Source organism: Pimephales promelas, chromosome 13, assembly GCF_988280905.1.
Source record: "Pimephales promelas chromosome 13, fPimPro1.hap1.1, whole genome shotgun sequence".
In the NCBI taxonomy this organism is placed as follows: Eukaryota; Metazoa; Chordata; class Actinopteri; order Cypriniformes; family Leuciscidae; genus Pimephales; species Pimephales promelas.
Window position 1 is genome coordinate 14,614,533 of NC_142781.1, and position 13,112 is coordinate 14,627,644.

The following is a 13,112-nucleotide window of genomic DNA, read 5'->3' on the forward strand; positions in this document are numbered from 1 at the left end:
AAAGACGTGACATCGCTTAGACCATCTATTCAGTTGCTTAATTTTAAAGGTGCTCTGAGTATACTTCAGCCTTTCATGGCTTCCTGCTTTATTAAAGCATTATTGGAAACATATTTGAATCTGCCTTGCTCTGATTTTCTGATGAGCTAATATTTTCTCTCTATTCCCTGTAGTGCTGCTGCTCAGAATGCAGAGGCTGCTCAGGCTGGTTCAGGTCAAAAGGCTGGGAAAGATCAAGCACCCAGTCGGCGGAAAGAAGAAGCAAAACAAGCTGTCAAAAAACCCAAAGAGAAAGAAAATGCTTTGTCTCAGTTCGATCTCAACAATTATGCCAGTGAGTATTCAAGAGTTCTGTCTATATAGCAGTAGTTACACCCAGTAGCAACCTTTTTTATTGTAATTAATAGACCGTTTTTAGTGACTCTATCCCTGACGTTTTAGCTAGCTGATTCGCTCCAAGCAAGAAGTTTTAATATTACAACCCCAAATCCAGAAATGTTGGAACATTTTGTAGAATGCAATAAAATCAAGATTTTCAGTTTTCACTGACAAACTTAAGTGTATTTAAGTAAAAAATAAATTAATTGTGATGATTGGCATGTTTTCCTCTGGCACATCACCTTTCATTTTAATTACACTTTTTTGATGTTTGGCAATTGAGGAATAATAACTGCAAGTGGAATTTTGCAGAATCTCGACTAATACATAACAGCTTCTAAACAGTCTGGTCATCGTTGTCTCCTTTTTATGATGAGACAGATCTAGACTGCAGGCAGTGAACCTCGTCACTTCTATGGTGTAGTGTCTAGAAACCACTTTTTAGCATGTGCAGAATTATGCGTGGCATTGTTTTGCTTCCTAGAAAAGATGTCGTCTTGATGGCGTTATACATCTCTGTGCCACCAAATCACAATGGTACCTTCGCACAAATGCAAGTCACCCATAACTTTTGGCGAGTACATCTACCCATGTACCGATTTCATACCTTTTAGTTATTGTTATTGTCTTAAACAATAACTGGTTTTGCACTTTGCCTAACCTATTATCGGTTTGCCTGGTTATTGAACTTTTAAAATGCCTGGATATTAAGTTGGATATTCTAGTCTTTTCTCTTTTATTTGGTCTGCCCTGATGGCATTGCAGCCATCAAAATCAAAAACGCAATTAATTTGGTCAGTGAAAACATTGGATTTTTTTTCTTTTGTCATTTAAATTGGTAAATAAATGAACTAATCGTATTCCTCAAATCTAATTTATTTTATATCCATTTTACAAATTTGGAGTTGTATTAAAGTAGTATTGTGTTACTAATTCTTAACCCTCTGAGACCGACGGCATCGTCAACAACGCCACAGGCCACCTCCGATAAATGTTTACATAACTCGATGACAGATTTATCGATTTTTCTTACCGTTTTTTTCCAGCAGAAAGCTAACGAGCTAGCCATCACGGGGGTGTCTTGGTGTCTTTCTAGCCTTTACAGAAGGTTTTCTATCCAGTCTGGAACTTGTGCTTCCTTTCAGAGGTTTTCAGCAATAAATCCAATCGCGTATATCAAACTTTTATACTCTTGAAGTCCATAATTTATAAATATTCTGTCGTTTTTGCCGCTAGCTCTATGCTAGCTGCCATTTTGGTGTTGATGTTTTCACGTGATGGTTTTTGACCAATTACAGGCTGATCCGTCGTAAACATTGGTGTGCGTCATTACGAATGAACCAAGCGCTGATATAGTTTAGAGAGATAGAGACGCACAGAGACGCGCGTTTCACAGAGAAACACAGAGAAACACAGAGAAATGGACGTAAATAAAGCGTTTGCCTATTTTGGTGCATTGCAGGATGAAGGATTTTCAGGAGAACAGAGCTTTTTGACAGATGAGGAACTAGATTACCAGGATAGACCCAGCTGAAGTGCCATTTATTTATTTACTGTAAACAAGTATTATAGTAGAATAAAAGTAGTATAAAAGTATAAAAAGAAGATAATAAATAAAAGAATAAATAAAATAGAAATGCAAAACCTGTGATGTGGCCCACTGTGTGATTGCTGATAGGAACTGTTTTGAGGCTTGGCACCAGTGAATTTCTTGAGGCCCAAAGCGCCTGGACTTCTTTTGGAAAAATGTCAATAGTTTTTGTTCTGTACAAGTTATAATGTTTATTCCTGTGCTCCAGGACTCCAAAGACATGAACAAACTATTTTCCAGAGGAACTTTGCTTAGCTTTTATTTATTTGTGTGTGATTTCAATAAATATTTGAGTTATTCAATTTCCGATTTATTTTTTCATTTGTATTTATGGTCCCATAACTTATTTTACATTCAGGTGACATCAATGCAACACAAATATGCTGAAAGTTCAATTTGTCCTGAAAAAAAAGAGCTGTGTCGATTGTCTGTGCACCAAAGCGTTGATGTTTTACAAGCTTTTTTTAGTAAATAACACCAGACGTAAAATTAATTGTTAAAATACCCTTAGGTCTCAGAGGGTTAATATTGGTAAAATGAATAAAAGGGTTTGAAACTCATTTGTCCTTTTTTCTCTTCCACAGGTGTAGTGATCATTGATGACCACCCAGAAGTCACAACGCTGGAGGACCCTCAGTCAAACACTACCGATGATGGGTTCACTGAGGTTGTTTCACGGAAACAGCAGAAACGCTTGCAGGATGAGGAACGAAGGAAGAAGGAAGAGCAGACGTCACAGGTGTGGAAAGAATTTAGTATTGGCTGTTTGCATTCATGTATTTCATGCATTGAACCATGGCAGTTGGTGCAATGCCAAAATTTCATCCAATATCATCTATGTCTGTCCAAATGCTTTGCAGAACTGGAGTAAAAAGGGCTCTGGAGAGAAGGGCAGGGGAGGTGGCGGTTCTAAACTTCCTCCGCGGTTTGCCAAAAAACAACAGCAACAGCAGCAAGGAATGGCAGCAGGGCAGCAGCAGCAGCAGCAACCATCAGCCCCAGCTCCACAGCCCCAGTCTGTCCTGCAGCAACCTCAACCACAGCAAGCCATCTCTGTGTCTCAGCACAATCTGCCTGCCTCTAGTCAGAGCACTAGCCCGCCCCAGCCTCTTGAGGGTGCTGTTGCACCTCTGGCTCCTGCACCGGTAGACTTCTCTGCCAAGAGTCAGACGCACAACACCCTGGGTACTGAACTGTGGGAGAACAAGGTGGCTGGCTCCACTGTTCTCTCTGACGTCAAGAAACGTAAGTGTCTCAACTTAAACCCATGTTTACTTACACCGCATACTGCCTTTATTAATGTTTACATGAATAGTTTCTTGAAAAACTAAGAAATAAATTAAGAGCAGGGAGTTTTTTTTTTCTTGACATCTTTTTTTCTTTGTTTTAATGTTAATAACAGTTCTGTATCTGATGGTTGTCCCATTTCTTTTTCTATTGTAGTTGGACCGATCAGCCCTCCCCAGCCTCCCTCTGTCAGTGCCTGGAACAAACCCCTTACTTCATTTACTGGGACTGTTACACCTGAGGTGTGAGAAGGATATTTGAATTGAATAAGAATTAAACCAGTGTTGAAACTGTAACGGGCTGACTAGCACCATTTTGAAATTCTAAACTTTAGTAAGTGGTGGTGTGTGTGTGTTTTTAGGGTGTGAAAGCTGTCACAGACACTGGGGTTGAGCTGGGTATGGACAGCATCCAGTTTGGTGCCCCCTCTTCAGCAGGCAGCACTGAGAGTGATGGAGTGCCCACCCTGCTAGAGAAAACCTCTGATAATAAACTACCCGAACCCAAAGAGCAGAGACAAAAACAGCCCCGTGCTGGACCTGTCAAACCTCAGAAGGTAGTCCCTGCTTTTTTCTATAGAATGTGCAGCAGCATTTGCATCACATAATGCAGCAGAATTTTCAAGTGAAACAATATTTGTATGTTTGCGAGATATATGGCACGGCTGTGAAATTAGCTGTTGTCAGTAGCAAAAGGGGGACAAATTGTTGTGCTGATATGCAAAATAGAAACTTTTTCATTTGTGGTTTCAGACTTTTGTGTATATAGGTGAAAAATGAACGTTTAAAAATGAATTTCTCCTCTGCAGTTACCTGACATCCCTCCTCTGGAACACAAGGAATATAAACCTGGACCCATTGGTAAAGAGCGTTCGCTCAAGAACCGCAAGGCTGCCAAAGATGTGCGTCAGTCCGACGGAGAGGGTCTGGATAAAAGTGGGACTGGAGGCAGTCGAGACAGAGACTCCAGCTCACCTACTAAAGACAACGTTCCTGAGATGGGTGGAGATATTGAGGGAATGATCACTGCTCCATCAGCAGAATACTCCAGCAGCTCTAAGGTGCAACATAATATCCTACTGCTTCAATTCTTTCCTTTGTAAACTCCTGTTCAAAAGTGAGTTTGGAAAATTTGTTTTTCTTCAGAGAGGTGGCATTAAATTTATCCTAAGTGTCATTAAAGACATTTTATGTTACAAAAAGTTCAAAAGAACAGCATTATTTGAAATTCATCAAAGAATTTAGAAAAAAAATCACTTTTCACAAAAATATTGTACGGCACAGCTGTTTTCAACATTTATGCTCAAGAATATTTAATCAAATTTTTAAATTGTCTGTTACTCAAATAAATGTAGCCCTGTTGAGAGTAAGAGACTTTTACAAGCACAAACTTTTGATTAGTAGTGTAAATTTTGTAGAAAAATTAATTGTAGAGTTTATTTTTCCCTGACAGTGTCTATTTATTGTGCAGGAATCGGTGACTGATTACACAATCCCGTCGTCCTCTTTAGCTGACAACGTCCCCACTCCAGGGACAAAAATGGAGGAGAGCCTTGTGACCCCTGTAAGTGCTTCAGTGCTTCTATCAATCTTTGTATTTGTAGTTTTTCCTGTGTTCTGATCCTTTTCTTGGTTGTTGGTTCAGGTGGCTCTCCCGCACCCGTTACCTATTCAGCGAAGAGAAGCCCTGCAGCAAAGCTCTAGCCTTGCCACAGTCTCTCCTGCTACTGTAGACCTCACACTCAAAGTAAGACGCACACTGAATGATTCATTTTTCGCACTGAATTCATTCATTCGTTTTACGAATGCTGATCCATTAATCAAAGGCAGCAAAACACAAGAAGTTTAGGCCAGGTTTTTTTTTTTTTTTTAATAGTTTCACCAGTCATAAATAATCACAAAACATACTTTATACAAGTATGTGAAGACAGATGCCACCAAAATTGCTTCTCACCTTTTTCCTGCAGATGGAATCAGCACGCAAGGCTTGGGAGAACTCGCCTAGTCTGGGGGAAAAGAGCTCTCCTGTCACCTCCTCTGCTTCCCCCATCACCAGTGGAGGAGGATCAGGCAGTGCCTCCTTCAACTCCTTCTCCAGTGCTTCAGTGCCTCAGATACCTGTGGCCTCTGTCACCCCCAGCACCTCACTGTCTGGTAGGAGTTTACCCTTTATGCTTTGACCCTTTCATGGGGTGTGCTGGTAGAAGCGTTTTAAACAGAAATTGGCAATTTTAATATCGGTCCTCTATTACACAGGATCTGCGACCTACACAACGTCCTCTCTAAGCACGAAGAGCACATCTGCCTCTGACCCTCCCAACATCTGTAAGGTGAAGCCCCAGCAACTGCAGAGTTCAGTTATGTCCAACACTAACTTTTCCCAACTGGGCTGTGCGCCTTCTCTGTTACCGCAGCAACAGACCCCACAGGTGTTCGTATCCCAGTCTGCAGCAGGTACCTTTATTTATAGACCACAACACCCTCATTCATTTTGAACATTGTCTTTTTAATGATCATTAATGTTCATTTGATTTAATACATTTATTGTTCAAAAGATCAAAGGTCGTTGGTAAGCCTTTTAAAAGAAGTCCATGCTCACCAAGGCTGCATTCATTTGATTTAAAAAAGCTGTAAAAAAATTAATATTAGGAAATTTCAATTCTGCTTAATATTTTTGTGGAGACTGTGATACTTTTTTCTTCAAGATTATTTGTTGAATAGAAAGTTTTAAAAAAAACAGCATTTATTTTAAAATAGAAAATGTTTAACATTTTTTTTATTGTCACTTTTGATTAATTAAATGCATCCTTGCTGAAAAGCATTAATTTCTTTACTAATTGACCACGGACTTCTGAACAATACGCATGTTACCATTTCTAATTGATATGACTATCTTCATCTGCATGCAAGTCTTTTGAATTAGCGATCAACTTTTTAAATTTTTTTTTTCTAATCGTGTAGGTACTGCAACTCAAATCCCGGCCTTCTACATGGACACAAGCCACTTGTTCAGTGCGCCCCACCCTCGCTTGGCTCCTCCTACTTTAGCCCAACAGCAAGGCTATCAGCCTGGACTTTCACAGGTATCACCCACAACCAGTGTCTTCCTCCAGCAGGATCAGCTTGTCAAGTCATTATCTTGGAAGAATGTTTCCAGTAGTCCTATTTTCCTGAAATTGAGATTGGTTGACACCCTGTAATGATTTGTTCCATATAGCCCACAGGGGTGCAGCAGATCCCCATCCCCATCTACGCTCCTCTTCAGGGGCAGCATCAACACCAACACCAACACCAACACCAGCATCAGCACCAGGCCCAGCTTAGCCTCAACACTGGACCTCCAGTGTCTCAACAGCAAGATCTCTTCAGCTCCTCCTTACAAAGCTACAGGTACTGCAGACTGCTTTTAACTCTTTTGCATCCAACAATTTTATATGTAATAAATAATTTTTCAATATTTTTTATTGTGTGCTCTTCCCTTCACAGGTCTCAGCAGGCATTTATGCAGAACAGCCTCTCCCAGACATCTGCCATGATGCTGTCTGGGACACCACTGCATAGTTACCCTGGAGTGCAGCCCCCAGATTTGGGCAAGCCTCAGTCCAACCTGGCCTTTCAACAGACCTCAAACACCCAACACATCCCAATCCTGTTTGAACCGCAAATGAATCAGCCCTCTGGCATGGGAGGATCACAGCTGATAGACACGCACCTACTGCAGGTCAGAATTTAATTTCAATTGCTTGTGGCTAATTAAAATTTCCTCCTTCCCACTTTTTCAGTCTACCATGACCTTGATCTAAACTGTGTGTTTTGTCCATGTTTGATGATCTGCAGCGTCAGGGAATGAGTCAGCACTCCAACCTGTACTCTGGACAAGTCCAGCAGCAGAGCAGCTACTACAGCTCAACACACAGTCCCAGCTCTGCCCTACAGCAGGTGACCGTTCCTGTGCCAGGTTCACAGTTGTCTTTGCCCAACTTCGGCTCTGGTGGTGGACAGCCGCTCTTGGCTTTGCCTCAGTCCCTTCCTCCGACCCCTCCCCAAGGCCCGCCTCCCAGCCTCAACCGCCAGCCCCCCAGCAATCCGCCCTACCGTGGCCTTATTGGTCAGAATACACACAGTATGATGCAGCCTTCCAATAAGGTTTGTCCACAAATGCACTGCTATTAATTTTTTTTTTTATAATTTTAAAATGTATTGCACTTCATAAGTGGTTTGATTTGCTTGCAATAGTAATTTAGTAATTTACCAGGGAAATTTAATCATCTTTGCTGCTTGGCAAGTTTTCATTGTAGACCCTGTAGTAGATTATTTCCTCCACACTTGAAACATGCATGCTTTTTATCTGTTGTAGATGTGTGAGATGGATCTGAAGCTCTTCAGTGGTGGAATGGATATGAAGCCTGGAACACCACCTATCAGCGCCAGAAGCACTACCCCCACATCTAGCCCTTATAGGTGAGTGTGTATGCATGCAAAACCATCCAGCTTAAGGCCCAGACACCCCAAACCGTTTTCGTTTGCTTGCATTTGTTACTTGAGTTTTTCCTCTCATGGTTTGTTTCAGTAAACTCTCCTGACAATTGAACATGCTCAATTGGCCGAAAAGCCACTGATGGGGTCTGATTAGTGTCAATGGTGCAGAACACACCAGAGCAAAAACTAGACCAACAGACAGATGCTCAATTACAGCTCATTGGCTGGAAAATAACCTTTAGCTTGGAGCTTTTTTGTGTACTGGATGCATATCCGTTTTATGTCATAAGCATATTTTGTGTGTTTTCTGACATCTTTGTTTGTGCTCTCAGGGCGAGCTCTACAAGCCCCAGTAGTCAGTCTAGCAAGATGAACAGCATGCTGTATCCCAAACAGTTCCAGTCGGCATCTGCAGGAATGCGCATTGCCCAGCACTTCCCAGGACAGTTCAACCCACAGGTCAGCCACTACAGACACCAAGTAAGTTTTTGGGAAATCTTAATTTAATAACACTTCTGTAGGATTAACTGTGTTTCTCGTCTCTATCATGCTTACAGATGTTGTCTCAGGCCAACATGGTGTCTCCATTGGTACGTCCACCCCATGGAAATTCCTTTCCTGGAGGTGTACAGCGTTCACCCATGGGTCCACCCATGTCCCCTAACCTGAGCGGTGGTCTGATGCCCCATCCCAGACCCCAGCACCCTCCACGTGGACCTTCTGGTCCCCCGTTAGTACCCCGCGGAACACAGGCTGCCCTAAAAGCAGAACAGGACCTTAAGGTGAGCGTTGTGAATACATTTATTAAGGTAAAAGTGTGGTTTTGATTTCATGATGACTTTACGGCATTGGTTCTCAACCAGGGGGCCTCATTTAAAATAATTTAAGCCCTGAGTGCATTTTTAGAGGTTTTTGACGCACAAAACTAAAGATTCATAACTCCAAAACTATAGCAAGGTGAGTCAAAAGGTAGGTTTCATTTGATGGAACACTTTTCAAAACTTTTGAAAATATAAATTACATTTACATATGGACATTCTCATGCTGTGAAACTGCTGTTAAAAGACTAAAAATATATATCATTTCTATTTCGGTTTTGCATATCTATCTTGTTTGACATGCAATTACAAAGAAAATATGGTAGAGGGACAAATCTTTTTTGGGGAAGTTCCTCCAAATTTTGTGGTGAGGTGATGGCATTAAGTAATCAAAAGTTACATCATTTGGAACAAAGGTAGCCTTTTTGTTTAGTCCTCACACATTTGGAAGGCATTTATAAAAAACAATTCTAAGCGACATAAAAAGAACTAAAGACTCATAACTAGTCAAAAGGTAGGTATCGTTTGATAGAATACTTTTTTAGTTTAAAAAAAATTACATTACATTTGGACATTTTCATGCTGAGAAACCGCTAATAAAAGATAATATAAATAAATATATATTTTTTGACTTTGCATATTTTTCTTATTTGACAGAATAACTCAAAAATGAAATGTTATATTTTTGTATAGTCCCTCTACATGTGAGCTGCATCTGGATATAAAAAAAACACTTCGGGTTGAAGGGGTTAACCTGGTACCGTGGTTGGCACTTTCAAAAACAAGATTCAAAAACACATTGTCCAGGGTTTTATAATATTTTGGACAATATTTTTAAAATCATACCATTTGTTTATTTACTTAACTGTATGTGGGTAAGGGGAGGCTTCAAAGTTTTTTTTAATATCAGAAGGAAATCCAAAATAAGCTTAGGAATTGAACCCTTTGTGATCTAAGGGATTTTTGGGGTCCTTGATGTTTTTACATACCCTGACATTTGTGCTTTTTTTAGTTGCTTAAACATATTAATGACAAAGATGGCATTACACTCCATTCACTATAAACAGGGCTACCATAATATGTGAGCAACAAGTATGTACATTTTTGAGAATGTTTATGCATGCATGGTTATTAAAAAAACTAAAAATTAAAGTTTCGGGAAAAAAAGGCTACAAAACACACTAAATGTGTCCACAATACTGTTGACTAATGGATGTTGTCTCCTAGATTTTTTTTCTCCAACATCATCCTGCCTAATCATTCACATAAAACAATAGATTGATTAAAATTTTGTAAAACACTTTTTGTTTGGAAAGGCAATATGCATAGGGGCGTGAAGGATCATGAATAATGCTCTGATTCACACCTAAGAAGACAATGACCTGCATAATGAGCCTTTCATTCAGGTGTGTTAAGAAAGAATGCAAGGACTATACATCTATATATATATATATATATATATATATATATATATTTATTTATTTTATATATATTTATTTTATATATAGACCCCTTTTGCGCCGATGTCACAGTTACATCATGGCGCTACCTGGAGGCAAAACAAAGTGAAAACTGGAGGCGGCCAATGCAAAACAGCACAGATTCAGCTACATAATAAGGAGCTTAAATAATTGTTACTATTATTAAATGTCATCTTGTTGTGTTGTTTGGTGCAAGAATTGATGAAAAATGAATATGCTGTATCTGGAACTTTTATTTCTAGAAAATATTCACATCATTAAAATCGCACTGTAATGTCACTCTTTACATTGTCGTGGTCTCGGCGCTGACTCGGCAGAACTGCGGATCGTACACTCAAGTCTTGTACAGGATTATATAGGCATCTAAAGGTTTATATGCCCTCAGTTTCTCTTTACGATCGTTTTCTCTATAAGGTAGGTGTAGAAGTCAGGCCACTCAACCGAGGTAGCGTACGTTAATCCTGTCAGATCGTCCATGCATTGAGTGAGTGTGTAGGCGGCTACGGGTCGGCCAATCTGGTTCCGTCCGTTAAAAATAACTTTTGGAAATAACAATCGCGGTCCTGAGTGACCTTACACATTAAGATAATATCGGATTTTCTCCAGTCATTGTTAAAAAAAAACAAGCTAACAATCCTAGCTAACTAGCGTTAGTGAAGCGGCCAGATGGATCTTTCTGCCTCCACCTAAGCTCCGCCCACGAAAAAACGTCACCATGTTTACCAACTGTAAAAGGGTCTATATTTATCTTATATATATTTGATGGAATGGATGTTTTGTTTTGTTCACGCATCAACTTAAACCACATAGACTACTGGATAGATTCTAGGTATTTAAGAATCAATACTGGTTAATCAAAATGAGAATCGATTAAAATCAAGAAATTAATGCATTCATCTCTCTGTGAGATTCTCTTTTTTAGTGCCACGTTTAAATTACATATGAAGCATTTAACATTTATTTGTGCATTAATGGCTGTTATGTTAAAGTTTACTGAGAGACGTTATTTTATATTTATCGGTAAAACAAAACCGATACCCGGTTATTAGAAAATGCTTAAATCAGGAATAAAAAAACGATTATGGGTCGATAATTACATGTGGACATGCTTTAGAGGTTTTCTATTTCTATATTTCACTTTCTATATTGCCTTTGAATATTTCTTTCTTTTTCTCTCTTTTCTATTTCTCTCTCTTTCTCTCTCTCTCTCTCTCTCTATCTCTCTCTCTCTCTCTCTCTCAGGCTAAACAGAGAGCTGAGGTATTACAGTCTACCCACAAGTTCTTCTCTGAGCAGCAACAACTCAAGGCTCCAGTAAGCAAGCCCACCCGCATGGAAGGAGCAGGCAAACCCACCGACAGCATCACTTCAAATCACCAGGGGGCGCCATCCGACCGCGCAGAGTCTGACAAACCTGCTCTAGCAACAACCAAACCCATACGGACGGGTCCGATCAAACCGCAGGCCATTAAACCAGAGGAGAGCAAGTAGCCGTTCAGTTGCTTCAGAAAGGGCACATGGATGGAAGGATGGACTGAGAGGCCGGAGGCTTGGGAGAGGGGAGGGGGGTGACGTCCTATAGCACCTGAAAGGAGCAGAGAAGTGTAGGGAAGTAGAGTGATGGAGGTTAATTTTACGAGGTGATGTGCATTTCTCACACTTACTGTGCCCTTTTTCCTCATCTTTTTATCAGTTCATCCTTTCTCTCTGCTGTGGTTGGCATTACAGAGAAAGCGCCCCTCCATTGTGTGAACTGTACATCCCCAGTGAGCAATGAAGGTAGACATCAACACAAGTTACAGTGAGAATGCCATTTTTAATAGCAATATGATTTACTTTTCACTTTCACATTTCCGCATGTAAAGAAAACACGTTTTAGGAAGGCAAATATCTCTTTTTTTTATTGAAGATGTTTTCTCCAATTTCTGTTCTTGATGTTCTCGAGAAACAATGTTGAGGTTATGGCGATAAAGATACAATGAAATGTCTACACACACTTGCATATAATTATTGTGTTTGTGTGTACACCTCTCAACATTTCCTGCTCTTTCATTCTTTCTCTTCAACCATGTGTATTGGCCTTAACGATACATAGAAAGTCATTTCAGCAGATTAGGAATTGATTACCGACATTTCTGATTAATTCATTGATAATTACAGTCTCCACTGTGAGCCTTCCCTCTTGCCTTCTCGGTCAGTAGTGTACGCCTGCAAGAATTGAAGATTGTGCGTTTGCGTGTGTGCGCAAAAATAACCTTGAATCTTTAGCCAAAGGTTAGGCTTCAAGAGACATGAATCCTTTTAGATGAATATGATTTTGGCAAAGATGGCTCAGCTTGGTCAACATATAGTAGAATTATGATGGAATATTTTCTTTTTTTGTAAACGGTTCCTCCAGACCAGGCCTATGTTTGATATGTCCTAAGCTTAAGCCCCTCCCCTTTTCTGTGACCGATGACCGATGTAGACACGCCCACTTCTATAACTCCATTCTTTCACCTTCCAGCCTCTCCACACAGCTCCCAACCATGCTGCTGACCAACTCTGACTCTCCTGACCAATCACTGCAGAGGGGGTGGGGTTGGGGTTAGTGGTCAAGGATTTTAGGTTCAATGGTAACGAGCTGCAAGTTTAGAAAGAGAAATGTTGAGCGTATGGCAGCCAAACTCAATGGGGGGTTTGGGGCAGGAGTGATGCAAGTCTTGAACAGGTTCGCAGATGTTTTGGACTACCCTGTTATGGTGACCACAGGCCTGAGTATACAAGGTCTTTCTCCAAACCACTCCTCTTGGGTTGCTATTGCAAAGGGGCATACAGTTGAACAAAGGTTTCAGTATGGCCCCCCCATTTCTTGTTTTAGTAGATATGAGAAGCTACAAACAGAAGGGGAGGAGAGGGAATTGATTTGTTTTTCTTTTCTTTTTTTGATTTCTGTTTTGTTTTACTTGTACAGGGGTTAAATCGCTGTATTAAAATATGTAAGGTCTTATTTACATTCTCCTGGTTTGGTTACAGAAACTAATAAAATAATATGCTGTAAAAAAATGAGCTGTGGTCATGTTTGTTTTGTGGTGCTGAA

The 13,112-nt window shown here is 40.2% G+C and overlaps 1 protein-coding gene across 2 annotated transcripts in view; it reads left to right on the forward strand.

Annotated features, from left to right (window-relative positions):
- The window catches only part of prrc2c (proline-rich coiled-coil 2C), a 35,993-nt gene extending 22,915 nt beyond the window's left edge, over positions 1-13,078 (forward strand). The window contains exons 16-33 of one of the 2 annotated variants that reach the window (XM_039693189.2): positions 174-334; positions 2,554-2,708; positions 2,830-3,214; positions 3,413-3,498; positions 3,618-3,812; positions 4,065-4,316; positions 4,727-4,819; positions 4,901-5,002; positions 5,223-5,409; positions 5,512-5,709; positions 6,217-6,338; positions 6,473-6,645; positions 6,742-6,976; positions 7,093-7,401; positions 7,613-7,716; positions 8,067-8,214; positions 8,292-8,516; positions 11,276-13,078. In XM_039693189.2, coding sequence (XP_039549123.2) covers positions 174-334; positions 2,554-2,708; positions 2,830-3,214; positions 3,413-3,498; positions 3,618-3,812; positions 4,065-4,316; positions 4,727-4,819; positions 4,901-5,002; positions 5,223-5,409; positions 5,512-5,709; positions 6,217-6,338; positions 6,473-6,645; positions 6,742-6,976; positions 7,093-7,401; positions 7,613-7,716; positions 8,067-8,214; positions 8,292-8,516; positions 11,276-11,524 — 3,379 coding nt within the window. In that variant the 3' untranslated portion in view covers positions 11,525-13,078. The remainder of the gene's footprint in view (positions 1-173; positions 335-2,553; positions 2,709-2,829; positions 3,215-3,412; positions 3,499-3,617; positions 3,813-4,064; positions 4,317-4,726; positions 4,820-4,900; positions 5,003-5,222; positions 5,410-5,511; positions 5,710-6,216; positions 6,339-6,472; positions 6,646-6,741; positions 6,977-7,092; positions 7,402-7,612; positions 7,717-8,066; positions 8,215-8,291; positions 8,517-11,275) is intronic. The other variant, XM_039693190.2, reaches the window with a different exon arrangement.
- The last annotated feature ends 34 nt before the right edge of the window (positions 13,079-13,112 follow it).